The sequence below is a fragment of the Papilio machaon genome, chromosome 21 (assembly GCF_912999745.1).
Source record: "Papilio machaon chromosome 21, ilPapMach1.1, whole genome shotgun sequence".
NCBI classification, from domain to species: domain Eukaryota; kingdom Metazoa; phylum Arthropoda; class Insecta; order Lepidoptera; family Papilionidae; genus Papilio; species Papilio machaon.
In genome coordinates, this window is record NC_060006.1 from 2,866,899 (window position 1) to 2,886,053 (window position 19,155).

The 19,155-nt window shown below is 34.5% G+C and overlaps 5 protein-coding genes across 6 annotated transcripts; 3 read left to right on the forward strand and 2 right to left on the reverse strand.

Annotated features, from left to right (window-relative positions):
• The first annotated feature begins 687 nt into the window (after positions 1-687).
• On the forward strand, positions 688-5,554 carry LOC106709107 (pickpocket protein 28). The gene is made up of 12 exons (XM_045683336.1): positions 688-702; positions 885-1,009; positions 1,199-1,405; positions 1,689-1,809; positions 2,121-2,269; positions 2,553-2,665; positions 2,808-2,896; positions 3,163-3,347; positions 3,807-3,892; positions 4,442-4,583; positions 4,978-5,069; positions 5,195-5,554. The coding sequence occupies exons 1-12, from the start codon at positions 688-690 to the stop codon at positions 5,326-5,328; spliced, it is 1,458 nt and encodes a 485-aa protein (XP_045539292.1). The 3' UTR covers positions 5,329-5,554.
• Positions 5,555-5,777: 223 nt separating this feature from the next.
• LOC123722191 (mediator of RNA polymerase II transcription subunit 31) lies at positions 5,778-7,901 on the reverse strand. Of its 2 annotated transcripts, XM_045683250.1 has the most exons (5): positions 7,770-7,901; positions 7,228-7,317; positions 6,544-6,713; positions 6,223-6,367; positions 5,778-5,878 (listed from the first exon to the last, which is right to left on the reverse strand). In XM_045683250.1, exons 1-4 carry the CDS (start codon positions 7,783-7,785, stop codon positions 6,227-6,229), a joined length of 417 nt encoding a protein of 138 aa, XP_045539206.1. In that variant the 5' UTR covers positions 7,786-7,901; the 3' UTR covers positions 5,778-5,878; positions 6,223-6,226. The 2 variants fall into 2 exon arrangements, with proteins under 2 accessions (XP_045539206.1, XP_045539205.1); XM_045683249.1 differs by having other exon boundaries at positions 5,778-6,367.
• Positions 7,902-8,146: 245 nt separating this feature from the next.
• Positions 8,147-9,302, forward strand: LOC106709117 (synaptosomal-associated protein 29). Its single transcript, XM_014500817.2, has one exon. It carries the CDS (start codon positions 8,353-8,355, stop codon positions 9,160-9,162), a length of 810 nt encoding a protein of 269 aa, XP_014356303.1. The 5' UTR covers positions 8,147-8,352; the 3' UTR covers positions 9,163-9,302.
• Positions 9,303-11,080: 1,778 nt separating this feature from the next.
• LOC106709114 (gastrula zinc finger protein XlCGF46.1) lies at positions 11,081-12,689 on the reverse strand. The gene is made up of 2 exons (XM_014500813.2): positions 12,453-12,689; positions 11,081-12,379 (listed from the first exon to the last, which is right to left on the reverse strand). Exons 1-2 carry the CDS (start codon positions 12,618-12,620, stop codon positions 11,309-11,311), a joined length of 1,239 nt encoding a protein of 412 aa, XP_014356299.2. The 5' UTR covers positions 12,621-12,689; the 3' UTR covers positions 11,081-11,308.
• A 1,428-nt stretch (positions 12,690-14,117) lies between these two features.
• LOC106709125 (eukaryotic translation initiation factor 3 subunit C) lies at positions 14,118-18,406 on the forward strand. The gene is made up of 7 exons (XM_014500827.2): positions 14,118-14,262; positions 14,421-14,531; positions 14,926-15,343; positions 15,427-15,809; positions 16,088-17,371; positions 17,477-17,770; positions 17,951-18,406. Exons 2-7 carry the CDS (start codon positions 14,439-14,441, stop codon positions 18,119-18,121), a joined length of 2,643 nt encoding a protein of 880 aa, XP_014356313.2. The 5' UTR covers positions 14,118-14,262; positions 14,421-14,438; the 3' UTR covers positions 18,122-18,406.
• Positions 18,407-19,155: the final 749 nt, after the last annotated feature.

Here is a 19,155-nt window from a genome sequence, read left to right on the forward strand (position 1 = left end):
CCGAATGTAATAATTTTATAAAAGGTAGTTTTAGTTTTCTTAGATGGCAGCACTGCTCGACCCCGCCACTCTTTTGTGACAACTTCCGGCGAATGGATTGAGAGTGGTGGGGTTGAAACAGCGTTTGATTATTGAGTCAGGAGCTCGGCCAGTGGTTGGATATCCGTCGATGTGATAAGTCGTCTAGTGGAATTGACCGTTAGAAATGTTGAAAATGGAATAAAAGTATTCACTGTGCAATGAATTGGAGTTTTTCTTGACACAAACATAAATGACGTAAACAGACCCGCGTAGAATATCTAATGTCGTATAAATAAGAAAACAAATGAATAACATAGAAAGCATGTTTAATTACAAATTAACGTTTTTAGGATAATTATTGGATAAACCAGACACAAGTGGAAACGTCGCCTTGGTACGAATGGGACACGAAAGTTTTAAATTACCATGTAAGTTTTTATTTCGTAAATTGTTATCAGATCGTCTATTTTTGTGTTTTTTTATATTTAAAAAGTTAGCGCTTGACCACGATCCCACCCGATGAGGTGATGATGTGGTCTAAAGATGGTACGCGCTAGTTTTGTAGATGCCTATTCACTCTACTCTTGAAGGCCCCCACATCGTACTTGGACGGAAAAACTGACGCCGGCAACTTATTCCAATCCTTAGCAGTACGCACAAGGAACGATGATTCGTAACGTTGTAACGATGATGTCACAAAAAAGCGTTGAATAACATACGTTCAAATTTTTTTTATGTGAACCCACACACCAAGTTTTACTTTGTTTCCTTTTTAAACCTGTTTTACATTAGATTTTAAGAAACATTTTTTAAAAAAAGTTGTTTAGTCTTCTCATATAAAATAAACTTAAAACAATTGATAGGATAAGCCGGCACAAGTGTTATCGGGACACGAATCATTCAATAAGGATGTTAGAGATTACTTACAGACGTCAACGCTTCACGGTCTTCGATACATCGGCGAAAGAAAGCTGACGTGGTTTGAAAGGTTTGAAACTTTAGTTCAATTTAAACAATACACTTGTATATAACTTAAATAAAACAATTGTATGTAATTTTACCTAAGAATTAAATAACTTTAAATATTTGTTGCAAAAACAACACACAACGAACAATTCAGTCATAATTGAAAACAAAAGATATTCAAAATTATTTTTCTCTACTACGCATACTCTAGATGTTTCTGGTTGGCAGCGTTCTGTTGTTCAGTAATATGTGCGGCGTTCTTCATTCTAAATGTGTACCGCAAATGGCGTTCGTCACCCATGATCGTAAGCATCAACCCTGAGAACATGCACCTACAGGATCTACCCTTCCCGGCTCTCACCGTGTGCAATGTCAACCAAGCCAAGAAGTCGGTAGCCGAACGGTACATTAACACCGGGTTTGTATTGTCTTAGTGGTTTTTGAGTGGATCAGTAAGAATGAATAATTTTTAGATACCAAATTATTATGTAGCAGGCGATAATGTCTTGTCTATTATCAACACGTCTTAAATTCATATAAAAACATCTTGTAATTTCTCTCATTCAATAAGATAAACAATATGTTTTTGTAACAATGTTTCGCCAGTTGAAACTAAAGATAATATGTTTATGTGGTAACGATTAACATTCGTTATTATCATAGAGTTAAATATTACAAGAATTTAACGTTTAATATTTCAGGAGTTCTTTGGATAAAAAACTATTGAACAGTTTATGCGCCACCCAAAGAGATGCAGATATATTTGAAGATGACATCGCTGAAAGTGCCAATTGGGACTACACCAGATCATTTCTTATCAATGTTAGTTTTATCTACATACAAATAGAAACTCACAGAACTCAAAAACAATGTACAAATTATACAAAAAGTTTAACCACGTGTGTTTTGTGTTCAAGTCTTTATTCGCCTTAAGACAGTATTTGATTTTATTTTAGTTTGTTAATCTCATAATTCTAATGTTTTAAATAGCACTATTGATAGGATAGGAATTTGAAGAAGCAATTGGTTTTGAGAAAAAGATTCTGGTTAAAGCATCTATGCCTGCTTATATTGATAATATGAAGTCTACTAGTGTCCTTATGGTTTGATATGATAAGTGTTCATATTCTCAGGTGACACAGCCATGTAACGAAATGCTAGCGATGTGTCTATGGGATTCACGTAGCATGAACTGTCAGGACCTGTTCAACGCTCAACTCACAGACGAGGGTCTATGCTGCACCTTTAATGTCGTGCATAGAGATAACATGTTTAGAAATCCGTACGTATATATACTCGTTTAATACTTTGTTTAATACTTTGAATCATTCATTATCATTATCTCCCTGTTCTTAACTTTCGTCTTCCAAATCGTACTTCCAATTCGCTATTCAATCGTCACTTCTGAATACTTTGATTTGTATCATCTAAATTGGAGTGTCTGTATGTAATATCGACAAAAAAATCATATATCGTACACGTGATGTATTTGCGTTGCTGACGTTACTGAGGAATTCACGGGCGACCGCTAGTGGTTTATTAAACCTATACTTTTTAATTTACAGTAGAGACCTAAACGATTTAAACTTGACATTTCCATCGCCGTCAGTTGATTGGACTCCGGAAGGCGGCTACCCGGCTGACGCACCACCGGATGGGTTCCCTTGGAAGCCTAAAGGTATATGAATTTCATATACACATTTACATTCATTAATATTTGTGAAAAAATTAAACCAGTCGCCGTTTGTCCAAGTGACTGTGTGAAGTGAAGTGACAGGTATGTTACTGAATTCGCTTAGTAATGTTATCTTTATCACCAGGGATAGGCACCAATCACGGCTTAACTCTAGTCTTGGACGCAAACATCGCTGAGTATTACTGCGCATCCACAAAGAGTATGGGCTTCAAGGTATTTTACAAATACAAACAATTTTTTATACATTATCACAAGAAACCTGGCACTACTTATGTTTTTCTAAATGCAATATTACATATATAATTATTTAAATCGAGAAAACTCCTTATTACCTACTTTAGTAATAATTATTCCTATAGTAAAAAAGAGCTTATTTCTTTTTACCTCTTTGGCATACATTCTCACGTTTAAGGACTTACATAGTTCGCTCCATCGCAAGAAATGTGAATGTAATTACAAACGGTTATAAAATATTTTAGATACTTCTACACAACCCGACAGAAACTCCAAACATTGCAAAAATAGGAGAAATCTATGGGCCGGGAATAGAAGCGCGGGTTGCTATACAACCGAGGATTTTAGACGCGCAACCTTCGTTAAAAGACATCGATGTTAAGAAAAGACTTTGTTTATTCTCAAGCGAGAAGGAATTAGTGTTTTACAGGTAAAATGCTTTATTTTAGGTTGGCAATGTAATTAAAAAAATTACCCTCTTGGCAGTCGAGTGAAAAATAGTGTAAATATTTAACGCTTTAATAGTTTTTATCTTGGGGCTCCCCTAGCCGAGTCGTGGATAAACTAACGTAGATGCCACGGCCCGGTCAGACGAAGGAGAACACCGCGGGGTTTAGTGGGTAGTCCGGCCTTATAAGGCCGGGAGTCCCACACGAAACCGTCCCTGCTGCCCCCGCAGCACGGACGGCAAAGTGCGTAAATGCATTCCCCGCGTCAATAAAAAAAAAACAGTTTTTATCCTACTAAAAAGGTACCTAAGGTTTTTTTGTAATATTTAATATAAGAAAAACATTAACAGGAAAGTTATTTTTCTCTGACAAAGGTTATCAAGTTTTCCATTACTAAGATTAATCATGACCATAGATACTTAATTGTTGTATTTTTTTAGAACTTACACTTTACGGAACTGCGAGATGGAATGCGAAGCCAGGGCCATGTTGGATAGATGCAAGTGTGTCCTTTATAATATGCCTAGTAAGTACATTCTCCTTAATTAAGAATCCTACTTTGTTAAAAAAAATAAGTCAACATGCCTATATTTTAAACGATTAATCGAGATTATTCTTATCACAAAACTTTTCTTTGGCTCCTATCGCAAAGAAAGTAACAATGGCACTAACAATGTTGTTTCAGAAAACAAATCAACACGAATTTGTGGAAAAGCCGACGCCAAATTTTCGAACAATTCGAACGTTAAACTGACAGCACAAAGTGGTAAAAAATATCGTTTTAAACACTTTTTTGACGTTAGGGTAACGAAAAAACTGGACCCACATCACACAAGAAAGAACCCAAAAACTAAAATAGTTAAATAAACTAAAATAGCTCATTGAAAATTTACCGCAAATCGTAACTAATAGTCGTAGTGAGGGTAATATTGAAACATTTGAATGTGGTCTACCAGCGGGCGTAAGGAGAATTGTGATTGGATTGTCTTGTACAAAATCAACAAACTAAAGCTGGCGTCGAAATTTTCCTGCCAAGCGTACTTATTTTTTTTACCTTTGATTACCTGATTCGTAGATAGCGAGACGACGTGCGACGAGTGCCTGCCCGCCTGCAACGAAATTTCTTATTTCGAGCGACTTAGCACCGCGCCTCTCAACAAGGCTCTTATTGGTCAATACTCTACAATATTATTGAACAGGACACCAGATTACTTCACGTAATTATATTTTTAATTGATGACATGATATTTAGGTGTCTATATAATCTACTAGCTTTTACCCGCGACTCCGTCCGCGCGGAATAAAAAAAATGCACACAAGATGAAAAAGGTCCTATGTCCGTCTCCTAGTTCTAAGCTACATCCCCATCAATTTTCAGCTAAATCGATTCAGCCGTTCTTGAGTTATAAATAGTGTACCTAACACGACTTTCTTTTATATATATAGATAGATAGATATAGATAATATTAACGAATTTACAGTCAAATGAAATAAAAATCAACATATGTATTGCAAGTGAAGTTGTATGCATGGTTTTTTTATGCCCATTAAAATATGAATATTACATATACTCAAGTCCCTGCAGGATTTTTGAGTTTTTTTTTATTTCAGAGAAAACATGCTATTAGTTCACTTTTATTTTGAAGACAATACATTTATGAGGTTTACAAAAGGAGAAATATTTGGTCTCACGGAATTTCTGTGTAAGTAAAAAACATAAAATTTTGTGTAATTCGTGCTCATATAAAATAGTAATTACAAACAACCAAGAAGTTTTTCTCTATAAATCCGTAGTAAGAAATTAATACGAATTTCAAACTTTTTACAGCCAATACTGGAGGTTTACTGGGCTTATGCATGGGTTTCAGTATAATGAGTGTTGTGGAACTACTGTACTTTTTAACTCTAAGAGCTTTCTGTATGGCAAGACGAAGAAAACCAACGCATCCTTTCTTAAAATAAACACTATTTTTGAGTTCAATTTTGATGCGACATGTATAAGCTGAAAAAGCGCCTGTCATATGTTTTATGCAAAAAGTCACAAAATTTTATTTGCTGTTTAAGTCCAACCCGTTGTCATAAATTAGCGATGCGATTTTCTCAGCAATCTAGGCAGAAATACACAAAGAATAAATAATTTTCTCGTCGCCAAGCATTGGCATCATCTAAGACAAAAATGTACTATTTAAGCAACCGATTAAAAATATAATCAGGAGTTTATAAATAAAATAAAGTTTGGAAATAAAATATGGTCTTTTCATATTTACAAAGATGTATTAAAAGTGCTATAATTTTTACTTACAAATACTATTTAAATGCTAAACAATTTTAAATCTAACCCAATATTCTATGAGATATAGAATAAACATTTAAAAAATGAAATTTTAAGTTAATCTACAAACTAAATTAGCTATTAAAAAAAAGTAGTTCCGTCATATCCATCTAATTTTTTACGTTTTTCATTGAATTTTCATCCTCGCTACACAAAAGTTGGCTGTACCTACAGTCAAATCTGGAAAAAGAGGAAACCTCTATAAACGAGAAACTCGGGTCAGAGAAAAACCTCTATAAGTATGAAAAATTTTGCGGTCCTTTAGACTCTCGCTTATTCAGCTTCCTTTGTATATGTAGCTTCTGATGAACGTTGACAAAAACTTTATTGACAGTAAACATCATTGACATAAGATTGAAAAATGCCTTACCAACCCAATTTCAATAATGGTTCACATAGAAGCCTTCAAAGAGTAATACAAATATTTTTCTGTAAAAGACTACCACAAAATTTGCACTTTTATTTAATATTAAATTAATTCGTAAATTGAGTACATTACTGAGATTATACAAAAAACTATGTACTTTATCATGATTGCTGACGTGGTGGTTGCGGAGCTGCAGGGGGCGCTGGCGGTGCTGGAGCGTCCGGTGGCTGTAGTGTACGTGTACGTCGCCTCGTATAATGTTGCCAGAGTAATATTGCTTGATCATCCATGAACTTGCAAACCTTAAATATAAATTTAAATCAAAATACATTAAAGTACAATTTACCATAAGTTTAATATGAGTCATAAAAAGATTTTTAAAGTATCCGAAAAACTTACCAACTTTACTTATGATTTATTTGGTTTAAAAATGCATAAAAAACTAAAATTTAAAAATCTCTGTTTTCACTTTACATACCTGGGCTGAAACACATTCCCTTCTGAAGGCCTCATGTTGCAACAGTTCAAGAAAATGCAGACACATTGGGTACTTGAGATAGCGAGCATATTCAGGTTCCCGCCAGTACTGCAGGTACCGTAAATAATTCACAAATGTTTGCTCTTTCATATAACCCCTTTGTGCTAAAACTAAAAAATTTAATTGAGAAATTATATATCACATTTTATTCAGATTCCTATTATTTATTATTCAATCAATAATTTATTTTTCCTCTTTATTAAATACACAATTTAGAACAAGATAGGCAAGAGTCTTTGTCTGGTCCCAACGGTCCCAAGTTAGAGAAGTATGTATAAGTGAATATTGCGATACCTTTTACTTTCACTTATCTAGGTTTGACTATAAATAGTTTTAAGGATAATCTTACTAATATTATAAATGCAAAAATTTAGATGGATTGATGGATGTTTATTTGAAGATATCACCGGAACAGCTCAACAAAACTTGATGAAATTGGCCACAGATGTAAAACGTTGTCTGGAAGAACACGTAGGCTACTTATTAAGTTTTTTATTCCGCACAGACGGAGTAGTGGGCGACACCAAGTGTTAAATATATATTATACACTGAGACATGCCTCCATACAAGTGTAATTGTGGTAAGCCATTGATTATTTATTGTAAAAAATACATATCAACTTACAATGTATATAATTTGGATTGGCTAAGCACTGTACAAACTCCAATTCAACTTGAAACCTTATTCTGCTCTGTTCCTCTGTTTCTGCCATTACTGTAAACATTAAAAATAAAATAACTTTATTGTTTTCCCTATGGGTAAGGGACTGGTGTCCAAACTAGGGTGATACCCTGTGTGATTATTTCATCATTGTAAAAAATATATTTGATAATTGAAATACCATGAGCGCAAAACGGACTAACTTGAAGTGGGAACAATTGCCCGTTTCTTCTGATGAGTGTGCGTGCCAGATGTCTAATTTAACTCCTCTTTGATTCTGACCCTTTTCTTAAAAAGAAAGGATGAGGAAGGGATTTGGTGGAGGAGTGCGCATATGAAAGGAAAATCTTCACTTTCTGTGCATCCTTTCCTCCCTCGATTAAAGGTAAACAACGCATCTAAAATTGCGGATGTCTTTGAGTAGTTGTAGCTTCGCTATTTAGGCGAATTCAGGTGGCTGCTTGCCCGTTTGCAACCTTATGATAATAGAAAAGCATTTTATATACCTTTGCCTGCCATCATCTTGAATGTAAACAATTGATTTGCTGAATAATTTTCTTAATTTTATTATTTCTATTCAAGAAACAAGCCCAAACAACTAAAAACAGCAAAAAACACTTTCTTGTCAATGTCAACTTTGACATGTCAACAGTTTATTGAATTCAATTTACACATGCAAATGACACATACTATGTGACGTTGAAACTTTATATTTACGAACTGGACTTTGATTAAACAATAATTATGAATATTGGGCGTTGGAATATTAAGAGTAACTTCTTATCTATATACAAATAACATTAACCCATAAGCCCATGACCATATATTTTAGAGTGGCAATACGTTCCAAGTTACTGCAAGTGTGCAAAATGCAAAAATCTTGAAAAAGTGGGTGGTTCAGGGTGGTTGCAGAACTCATGTCAGCTGTCAGTTGATTGTCACCTTACTCCTATCCTATTGGTGTTGGTGTTGCGTACGTAATTAATAATTCCATTCTCTTTAGTCAAATTGATACAAGAACAAAGGAAAATATTTACAAATAAGAACTAATCAGTATTTAACAGTTTCGTGAAGTGAAAATTAATTAAAATGTCGGACCACAGGTACATTAGCAACTCGAATAACTTATTCGAAGACGACGATGTTGACAATGACACATTTGTGCAAAGTTATAGATCAAAATTACCTCAACCCGCGAGAAATCCCGTCAATACTCCTTATGGGGGGCATATGGCAGAACTGGAAAAACAAAGACAGGCGATGTTACAAAGACAAAAGGAAATCGAACAACGGACTCTAGACTCCTCAATAAGAAGTATTGGCCTTCTACACGACAGTGAAACTATTGGTATCGCTACAGTTGAAGAACTGGCGAGACAGCGAGAACAGCTGCAGAACACCAATCGGAGATTAGATGAAATCAATACAAATCTTCACTACAGTCAGAAACATTTAAATGGTATAAAATCAGTTTTCTATGGCTTAAAAAATTATATATCGGGTAAATCAGATCAAACACCTCCAAGAAGTCAGACCTCACCTGATAGCCTCAATTCGAAAGCTGGCACTAGTAGTAAATTGGATGATTCTTTAGATAACACACCCAAATTAAGTGCTGAAGATCGCTTCAATAGTCATCCATCTACACGATTGAGAGGCTTAAACCAAGAGCAAGCTAGTGCACCAATATCAGATAGCCAGCGTATTAATGAAATGTTAGATGCAAACTTGGATGAGATGGTACAGCACATAACTAGACTTAAAGGACTTGGCAGTGCTCTTGGTGAAGAAATCGACTCACAAAATAAGCTTATAGATACAATACAAGACAAAGTTGAGGTTGCAGATATCAAAATTGGGAAGCAAAACAAGCAGATAAACAAAATTTTAGGAAAATAATACTTATCTGAAATGAAACTTTTAGTTAATATACATATATTATGTATACAAATAAATAATGTATTCACATGGTATAGTTAAGCATAGTGATTGTTTGCAATACTTTTATATATGTATAATTTTAGTTACACCTCACTGATATTACCAAATCATATTACATCAACATCTAACATTGTGGTTTGTAAAGTGAAACACAATGTGAATAAGAAATTTTATTTACAGCTTTCACTTGCTGACAATATCATTTATTGTCTATAGATTAATTTTGAATAGTTTGATTCTAAATCACAAACAATGTCTGTTTTTAATAAGTCTGTGATTAGAGCCTTATAAAGGTAAAATTGTTTATATTGGTTTCTTATAATTTCTCATTCATATTGGATTCAACTATATGTACTATTTTCCTTCTGTCCTTTTTGGATATAGGTATTATTTCTTCTTTAATTGTTAATAAGGATTTTTCATTCAAATTTCATATCTTAATAATTTGTTAACTGTTTCAAAATTTTTTTGTAAAAATAACAGAGTAATCTTAAACTATTGTTACATAGCATTTTTTTTTAGATTGGTATAATATTCTCATTGCAATATTTTTGTATTTAATACCAAGGTTTATTTCATTGAAATATTTATGGTTACTGGGATAATTGTAATGAAATAAAACATATATTGTGTACATTTATTAAACACAATATACCAATTTGTTATTCTAGTAATAATTATTTTACCAGCATTAATCACAGAGTTTAATTTCACAAATTATAATATTATATTCAATAATAGTGGTTTTTATTTTACAATCATTATAGTTTTGTAGATTACATGTTGATTAGTGATAACAATCAACCAATGTTTCAGTATTTGACATTATCAAATAGTGTTAACATACTGAAAACATTTTTACATGAAAAGGTTATCAATAGCTTCACAGCAGTATAATAAAGTGATTAACTTCTTTGTTAAATATCAATGATATATCTATATATAAAAAAGAAAGTCGTGTTAGTTGCACTATTTATAACTCAAGAACGGCTGAATCGATTTGACTGAAAATTGGTGGGCAGGTAGCTTAGAACCAGGAAACGGACATAGGATAATTTTTACCCCGTTTTCTATTTTTTATTCCGCGCGGACGGAGTCGCGGGTAAAAGCTAGTTACTAATAAATGATGGGATATTTATTTGAAACGTGCTCTTTCATCAATGAATGAATTAAAGAAAAAGAGCCTAAATTGCTCCTGCACACATACACTGCCTTCCAGTAAAATCAACATTCATTTTATAATAATTGTAGAAATAAACAAAAAGCAGTTTTAAAACTTGTTTGGTTTTCAAGACTAAAATCTCTGTTTAAAACATTTCGTCAGCCCTGTCATTGTCTTTAACAAAACAGAGATAATGATATGGTTTAAATGGAGATTTTGGTCTCAGAAATAAAAAAAAAGTTAATTATCAATATCAGTGATTTATTGGAGTTTCTTGAGTCATCAGAAACATTTATCTCAATTTTTTCAGGCAGCAATTAAGGAGGTAATCAACATTAAACAAAAACCTTACAAAATATTAAATGCAGAATTTCTGATAAGAAGTAGTAATAAAATATTATTTGATAACCCATGATTTGATTAATATGTCATTGTGTTATCAAATACTGGTATGAGTAATGTACCCTGCTTGGAAAAGCCCCATCTATAACATTTACATTATAGTTTAAAGCATAGGAAAAATTTGTGTCGTTTTGAGGCTAAATTGGTATTTAATACATCAAAGGCAGACAAACTTGTATATTTGTAAAGCCCTATTCAGAAAATAAATCATAAATCTCACAATAATTTCAATATTTACATAGGATTAATTAAGTTTTAGTAACACCATTATGCAATACTTTCATAATCTGTAATTTATATACTATGTACCAATAAAATTGTAATTGTAATTTAGGTTATTAAATATTTTGGCAGCTTGGAACCTTGCATGAGTCACTGCTCAAAACACTATTTTAGGTATTAGGTGTAGTCTAACAGGGTTTAAGGGGATGGGGAAATATTTGCATAGCGCACTGCTGATCTTAAGCCGCCAATAAGATTCAAACAGCCTATATATAAAGAAAAGCTTTAATTACTTAGCCAATTATATCTTTACTTAATTTAATCATTGAAAAAATCAACAACAGTTTCTAGGATCAGATCATCATTAACATAATGCACTTTCATATGCTTTTGCAAAACCCTCTTATTAATGAATTTTTTGCCACAGATTTCACAGCTAGTATCCACATTTGAGTGTGATTCTTTGTGTACCTTTAAACCAGATGATGTAGGAAAACCTTTAGAACAAATATCACACTTGTAGGGTCTCTCAGATGAATGCGTATGAGCAATATGCACTTTCAAGGACTGTTTTGTTGGAAAACTTCTACCGCATTCATTGAATTTACATTTAAAAGGCCGTGGGCGCTCTTGGCCTGTATGTACCAAGCTATGAACTCGCAAGTAAGATGCTCGAGTATATGTTTTTGGACAGTCGGGGCAAGGATACTCCTTGATTCCATTATGAATTTTAATGTGCTTCATTAAACTGGATTTAGCACTAAATTTTTTATCACATGTAACACAAACAAATGATTTCTGATTACTTGAATGAGCAACTCTAAAATGTCCCTTTAAAGATTGTCGCGATCTATATGTCTTATTGCAAAATCCACACTTAAATTGTGGAATTTCTTTATGTGACAATAAGTGCTGCCTCAAGCCATTAGCTGTGTGAAAGCGTTTACCACATTTTGGGCAAAGGAATCTAAGAATTCCCCTGTGCTTCGCCATGTGGTAACGTAATCCGTAAATTCTCGTAAACGATTTAGGGCACAGAGTGCAAGAGTATTTTTTATCGCCTTCTTTCCGCGGTGGATGCTCAGTCGATGTTATTTCAGTCACGGGAGGTAAAGGTGTTAATTCTTTGTTAACTGAAACATTTTCAAAATCAAGAACTGGGTGATTTGTAAATAGCGGCGTATCGTACTCATGATCCTGATAAACAACATTTATATCAATAGAATCCATGTCGGAATGTTGTAGGCTTGAAGTGCTAGCTTGAACAGTAAATAATTGCGATAAAGTCATATTAGCTTTTAAACAATTAATTTTAAAGTTGTAAGACAGCAGAGCAGTGCAAACACAAGATGAACACATCCCTTGAGGCCAGTTTTCCTCATCGTTATTCTGAAACAAATAAAAACCTTATAAATAACATGGATTAAAAAAAAATTACTTGATTTTATTGTTGAATACTAACTTCTACACAATTTAAAAATATTAATATATCTATCAGTTTAATTTTGTTCATCTCATGTTCAATTAAATCTTGTACACTCATAAACGTCGAGGAATCTGATTCAGCAAGACAAGTTCGGCAAATATTCTGGGGTAAAATTAATGTTGATAGCTCCATTTCAGAAAACATTTAACAGAATAATCTTAAATAATAAAGCACAGGAAAAAACTATTCATTTTAACTTTAAATTAAAACGTAATTTCGTTTCTATCTTAATTTCATGTTTTTTCATTTCATTTATAGATAGACCTAGGGATGTTAAAATAATAATCGATTATGAAAAAATCGATTATTATAAGATTTTTTACGATTTTTATGGAACGATTATTTTTTTTACAAAAATCGATTTTTTTAAAATCGATTATATAATTTATTCGATTTTTCTAAAAGCGCTATCGATGAGATATTTCACGCCCTGCGACATATGATACGATAAACAAGTTCATTGCAAATTGTTGTAAATGAACAAGTCAGTTTAATATATTTTTATATTCTAATACTTATGCCTTCTAATATTAAATTAAATAAGAAAACAACTCTGTCTGTCTCGCTTTTATGCTAAAACTACTGAACCGATTTAAATTAAATTTGGTACAAAGATAGTCTAGATCTAGAGCCTGAAGAAAGGACATGGGCTACTTATTAAATAGAAATAGAATAGAATTCAATGAAATAATAAAAAAAGGATTTTCATGTGATTGAAAGAGGGGGATATGGAAGTATGATCAATTTTATAGTTAGAAGCTTGAAACTTATTTTTAGTCTGTTAATTTGATATAAATAAATATGACATTTTAAATTTGTAAAAGTTACCCTCTAGGGACCAAAATAACAATAGGGAATAGGACTTGAAAGTTTGTATGGAAAAATATAAGGTTTATGAGAATGTTTTGTATGTTTAATATGTTTTGATGTAATTTTTATAATGTTAAGTAAAATAATTAGCCTAAATAATTAAAATGCTACCCGAAAAAAGTATTTCACGCGGAAGAAGTCATTAGCACAGCTAGTTTATCTTATTTGTGATTATTAATATTTTTTTTAGTGTTTAAATGAATGTTTAAGAAATTATTTGTTTCATATTTTCGTTTTTAAAATCATAAGTTTGTTGTTTTGTTTTACTACATTTACTTAATTTTTATTTTATTTTATAAAATGTTTTATTGCAATAAGTGCCAAGGAAATAATATATTGTATTTCTATATTTTCCCTGTATTTTAAATTTTTTTATAAAAATCGACTAAAATCGATTATTTTTTATTTAAAAATCGATTAATCGACAAATCGATTTTTATCATCCACTGTAAAAATCGATTTTCGAAAAATCGATTTTTAACTCAATGTTAACATCCCTAGATAGACCACAGACCAACCACAATCCATTCCATAGTAATAGGCAAATTTTGGTGTTGTTTCAAAGAGTAGAGGAAAATGTTTCACGCATTGATGTCTCTCTCTTGATTTTGATAAAAAAAATTAAAATCTCACTTTTTCTAAGAATGAATGAGAGTTGATTTCCTTTTTAGGATCAGGAAAAACCAAATTAAGAATAATTTTTCTTTAAATATCTCACTGTTGTGGTAGTTAGTACCAAGCCAACTTTCTGACTCTGATCCTTTGATCTTTGAATTTCAATCAAATTCCTTTGACGTGTGTGTGCTTCGTGTGCATGTAGGATTATCGTCATTAATAAATTACTTACAATTTTCATGTATCTAAGTGTAAATTTAAGAATTTTATTTGCATCAACACGAATTTTTGTTATTTGAAGGTATACAATTCACATAAAATTTTAATTTTAACTCAATGTATCATAACCTCAAACTTTCGTTTGGTGAATGTTGACTGTGCAAATTAATCTGAAAGCTCAAGTTTCTGACGCTTTAGAAGATAACGAAGTAAAATTTAAGCTACATTTTATTCTTACAGTTTTACTAAGAGACGAACATGAGTCGTTTTTTTGCGACTGGTACGGATTCGGAATCCGAAAGCTCCAGTGAAGAGGAGCAGGTAGTCCGTGCACCAGCTCCCGTCTATACTGTAAGTATATTTCACACATTTCATGCCACTACAATTTTTTTCGGTAGCACCGACTGATAAATATGTCCAGCAGTGGACAGACGAAGGCTGATGATGATTGTGATTGTTAACAATTTTATAAAAACCTTTCACGTTAGGTTGGTGGTGGTTAGATGAGATGAGAAAGGTGAGATGTTAGAAGACTTTCTCGTTCTGTCCTATTTTGTTTTTTTCTCTGTTCTTATTTTATGGAATAATTGTATGTTTAAAATCGAAACATTTTTTTTTCACAAGTGAAAACCTGCGGTAGCAAACATAAGTTGAAATAAATCATTCAGCTATGTACTATGCTTAAATATTTTTATTATGATTTAATACTAATAAGTAAAGATAAATTAATCTTTTGTTTATGCAGTTCAGTGATGATGAGGAAGAAACTAAGCGTGTTGTGCGCTCTATGAAAGAAAAAAGATATGAAGAATTGGAAGGTATAATCCATTCGATCCGGAACCACCGCAAGATCAAGGACTTTTCGTCAGCTTTAGCTTCTTTCGAAGAACTGCAGAGGGCTTATACTCGAGCAGCTCCAGTAGTCCAAAAAGAAGAGAATGGTATAGCACCACGGTTCTTCATAAGAGCTTTAGTAGAATTAGACGATTGGGTTGCCGGTGCCTGGGCAGATCGCGATGCAAGAAAGGCATTGTCTAAAGGCAACAGTAAAGCCTTGACATCTTTACGTCAGAAGTTAAGAAAGTATGAAAAAGATTTTGATGCTGAGATAACTAAATTCCGTGAAAATCCTGACTTACCTGATGATGATGAAGAACGAAAAGGTAAGATATTAGTTTTAGAGAAGAATTTGTTCATGTTATTTTTTTCTATAATTTCTACTTATTATTTTAATTTTTAAATACAGATACATCATCATCTGATGAGTCTGATGATGAAGACAAGGTTAAGGAGAAAGTTCGAGTGCGTCGTTCTCCTGAACCTCCTCGTCGCCCCCCTCCCCAAGATGATGAGTCTTCTGACTCTATGGATTGGGGCTCAAGTTCCTCAGACTCCAGTTCGAGTTCGGATGACGAAGCTCGCGGTGCAGCCACCTTAAGAGAGCGGTTCCTCAAGAAAACCACGGAGAGGGATGACGATGAGGAAGGAGACAAGCGCCGCGCGAGGAGGGAAAGGCGTGAGAGAGGTGCGGGTAAGATCAGCAAGAGGGACCAGACAGATGATGGAGGCGAATGGGAAACTGTAAGAAAGGGAGCTGCTACTTCGGATAAGCCGAAAATGTTCGCAAAGGTAGGTAATCTATCAAAAATGTCTCACCGATATTATAAGTTACTAACTGTCACCCGCGTCTCTGTCCGTGCGGAACAAATTAAAATTAAAAAGTAGGCTATGTGTTCTTCTGGACCATATACTATATCTGTGCCAAATTTCATCAAGATCCATTGAGCCATTGCAGAGATACCTTCTAACAAACATCCATCCATCCATTTAAACTTTTGCATTATTATATTAATAATAAGATAACCATTTTCATAGCTGCTAGACATATTATATTTATTAATTTACAGGACAGTGACATTGACGCCGCTTTAGTAGTGAAGAAACTGGGAGAGATAAGTGCAGCGCGTGGCCGCAAGCGTACTGATCGTCGCGCACAACTGGAATTACTGCACGAACTGCGCACAGTCGCACAACAGCACAACTTAGGTGACGCCCTACAACTTAAACTGCGTGCGGCCACTGTCGCCGCGTTATTTGACTACAATCCTAAAGTCTCAGACGCCATGAAACCGGAATACTGGTCTAGACTGGTCGAGAATGTAGACCATATGGTGACTCTCCTTCTAGCTCATGAAGATATGCAACTGAGCGAGACTATTACTGAGGAAAATGAAGAATTTGTAACTGCACCCTTCCGTGTACGTGGTTGTGTTTTGACAGCTTTAGAACGCCTCGATGATGAGTTTACTAAATTGTTAAAGGAGTGTGATCCTCACTCAAACGAGTATGTGGAGAGACTAAAGGATGAAGTACGCGTCTCCGCGCTCATAGACCGCGTTTGCCAAGTAGTTGAACGTGACGGATCGCCGCAGGAAGTTTGCCGCGCTTATCTGCGTAAAATAGACCATTTGTACTATAAATTTGATCCGCGTGCGGTGAAAAAAGAATCTCCTCCCGGTGAGGAATCGACCGTCAAGAAAATGGAGCGTCTCTGCAAATATATTTACGCGCACGACGAGTCCGATCGTCTGAGAACTCGCGCTATTTTATCACACATCTATCATCATGCTTTACACGACAACTGGTTCCAAGCTCGCGATCTTCTCCTCATGTCTCACCTACAAGAGACGGTCCAACATTCCGATCCGAGTACTCAGATTTTGTACAATCGGACCATGGCTAACTTGGGACTCTGTGCATTCCGCCGCGGCAACGTGAAGGAAGCGCACGGATGCTTGGCGGAGTTGATGATGACAGGTAAGCCGAAAGAGTTGCTCGCTCAAGGTCTGCTACCTCAACGTCAGCACGAGCGCTCCAAGGAGCAGGAGAAGATCGAGAAACAGAGGCAGATGCCGTTCCATATGCATATCAATCTTGAACTATTGGAATGCGTGTATTTGGTGTCGGCGATGCTAATCGAAATTCCATACATGGCGGCTCACGAGTTCGACGCGCGCCGTCGCATGATCAGTAAGACGTTCTACCAGAACCTTCGCGCTAGCGAGCGGCAGGCGCTGGTGGGGCCACCGGAGTCGATGCGCGAGCACGCCGTGGCAGCTGCCAGAGCTATGCGCCGAGGGGACTGGCGAGCCTGCCTTAACTTTATTGTTAACGAGAAAATGAATGCTAAGGTAATGAATGCTCAATAATTCATCACTACAAATTAGATTTTTTATTTCTTTTCTTAATTTATGTCTTTCTTAAAACTTAATATAATGCATATACTGTTATTGCAGGTTTGGGACCTAATGGTTGGCGCTGACAACGTTCGCGCTATGCTCGGTCGTCTTATCCGAGAAGAGTCACTGCGAACTTACTTGTTCACGTACGCGCACGTATACGCGTCGCTGTCGCTGCGTTCATTGGCGGACATGTTTGAACTGCCGCGTCAACGCGTTCACTCTCTAGTGTCGAAGATGATCATCAATGAAGAATTGTTGGCGTCTCTCGATGATCCCAGCGAGTGCGCTATATTGCACCGTTCGGAGCCAACTAGGATGCAAGCGCTGGCGCTGCAACTTGCCGATAAGGTTAATTTTTTAGTTCAATGAACGCCCATACGCTTATGAAAAGTCTATTACAGATAGTTAAAGAATGGACAACCCAATCATTTACTTAAAAATTTCTTCCATATAGATTTCAGTAAAGGATGTACCTATACATACAACATCTTAGAGAATTAATGATATTTAAATTTTCTTTATTTTTAGGTTGGTAACCTGGTGGATTCTAACGAGCGAATCTTCGAGAAGCAAGGCTCCTTCTTCCAGAGGGGTGGGGCGGGTCGCGGGGAGGGACGTCAAAGAGAACGTCCTAGGGACGGCTGGGGCCGTCGGCAAAGGAATCGCAGACGCGACGATGAACGCGGCCACGACGATTAACGCCTACATGAGTGAAATTAAACGACCCGTGCAGTATAACACAAACTCCATAGTTCATATTCACCTTGCGACGGTTGTAGCGGTATTTCTTGTTGCATATTAAGCGGTTACTTTCTAGAGACTACGACATTACTCTTACTATTTTTTTAATTCAACAATTTTTATCGTTACAACCGTCGCAAAGTGAAATCTGTGCTGGATTGTAATATCTTTAAAAAATTAAATATAAAAAATATCCATCAAACCTGTCTGTTGTTCCATTCAACAATTTTTTCAAGGTAGAAATTTTATATGGTATGTTGAAGGTTACAGGATAATTTATTACAAAATATATTTTTATTACAACTCTAGACCATAGCCCATAGCATACCAAGCTTTATTCATTTTCAGTTTTGTAGTAATTGTATTACGGAAAATAAAAAAAATTTCACAAAAATATTTTATTTTATTCGCAAGAGATATATACAGTTTCATGGTCGAAAATATGAAGATTTAACCCAACCTCATTTTTTTATTTCGAATATATTGTAAAACAAAACTAAAATATTAAAAATCAGAAAATAATATGAACTTTTGGTGGGCAGTAACTGTCAAATGCTCTGGCCATAACTGTATATTCAATACAAATTTTAAGACAGTAGTGGCCCACTATATTTTAGGCCTTAAGAAAACAATAACCGTTGTAACAGCAACTTGTAGCGTTGTAAGTGTAACACAAAAAGTAATCAAATTTCAATAATTAAAAAAGGCTGTTCTTTAATTAATTAAAATAAAAGCTAGAATCAATGGGGTTTTTCTTGAGGGGTCTGTAACTTTACAGTGGGCCTCATCTATCAAATCCACCCAAGAACACATAGACTAGGTTAGACCCGTTAGACCTTTTAAGTTTTTTTTAATTCTGTGCGGATAAAGTTACGGGCAAAAGCTAGTTATTTAAATAATATTATAAATTGTTTGCGCAAGACAAAATAATCGATTTTCGAATGTCAATGTTGGTAAGTTTGGTGATCTTATTTAATCTGTAGCATTACGAA

Bases quoted from the DNA above. Each gene is read 5' to 3' on its own strand.
- LOC106709114 (XM_014500813.2), bottom strand. From the start codon at position 12,620: ATGTTTTCTGAAATGGAGCTATCAACATTAATTTTACCCCAGAATATT. The intron at 12,380-12,452 runs GTTAGTATTCAA...TATTTGTTTCAG, and splicing joins TATTTTTAAATTGTGTAGAA to AATAACGATGAGGAAAACTG.
- LOC123722191 (XM_045683250.1), bottom strand. The intron at 6,714-7,227 runs GTAAGTTGATAT...TAAATTTTTTAG, and splicing joins CAATCCAAATTATATACATT to TTTTAGCACAAAGGGGTTAT. The intron at 6,368-6,543 runs GTATGTAAAGTG...TTTATATTTAAG, and splicing joins GGGAATGTGTTTCAGCCCAG to GTTTGCAAGTTCATGGATGA.
- LOC106709117 (XM_014500817.2), top strand. From the start codon at position 8,353: ATGTCGGACCACAGGTACATTAGCAACTCGAATAACTTATTCGAAGAC.
- LOC106709107 (XM_045683336.1), top strand. The intron at 2,897-3,162 runs GTATTTTACAAA...AAAATATTTTAG, and splicing joins CAAAGAGTATGGGCTTCAAG to ATACTTCTACACAACCCGAC. The intron at 3,348-3,806 runs GTAAAATGCTTT...GTATTTTTTTAG, and splicing joins AAGGAATTAGTGTTTTACAG to AACTTACACTTTACGGAACT.
- LOC106709125 (XM_014500827.2), top strand. From the start codon at position 14,439: ATGAGTCGTTTTTTTGCGACTGGTACGGATTCGGAATCCGAAAGCTCC. The intron at 15,344-15,426 runs GTAAGATATTAG...TTTTAAATACAG, and splicing joins TGATGATGAAGAACGAAAAG to ATACATCATCATCTGATGAG. The intron at 15,810-16,087 runs GTAGGTAATCTA...ATTAATTTACAG, and splicing joins AGCCGAAAATGTTCGCAAAG to GACAGTGACATTGACGCCGC.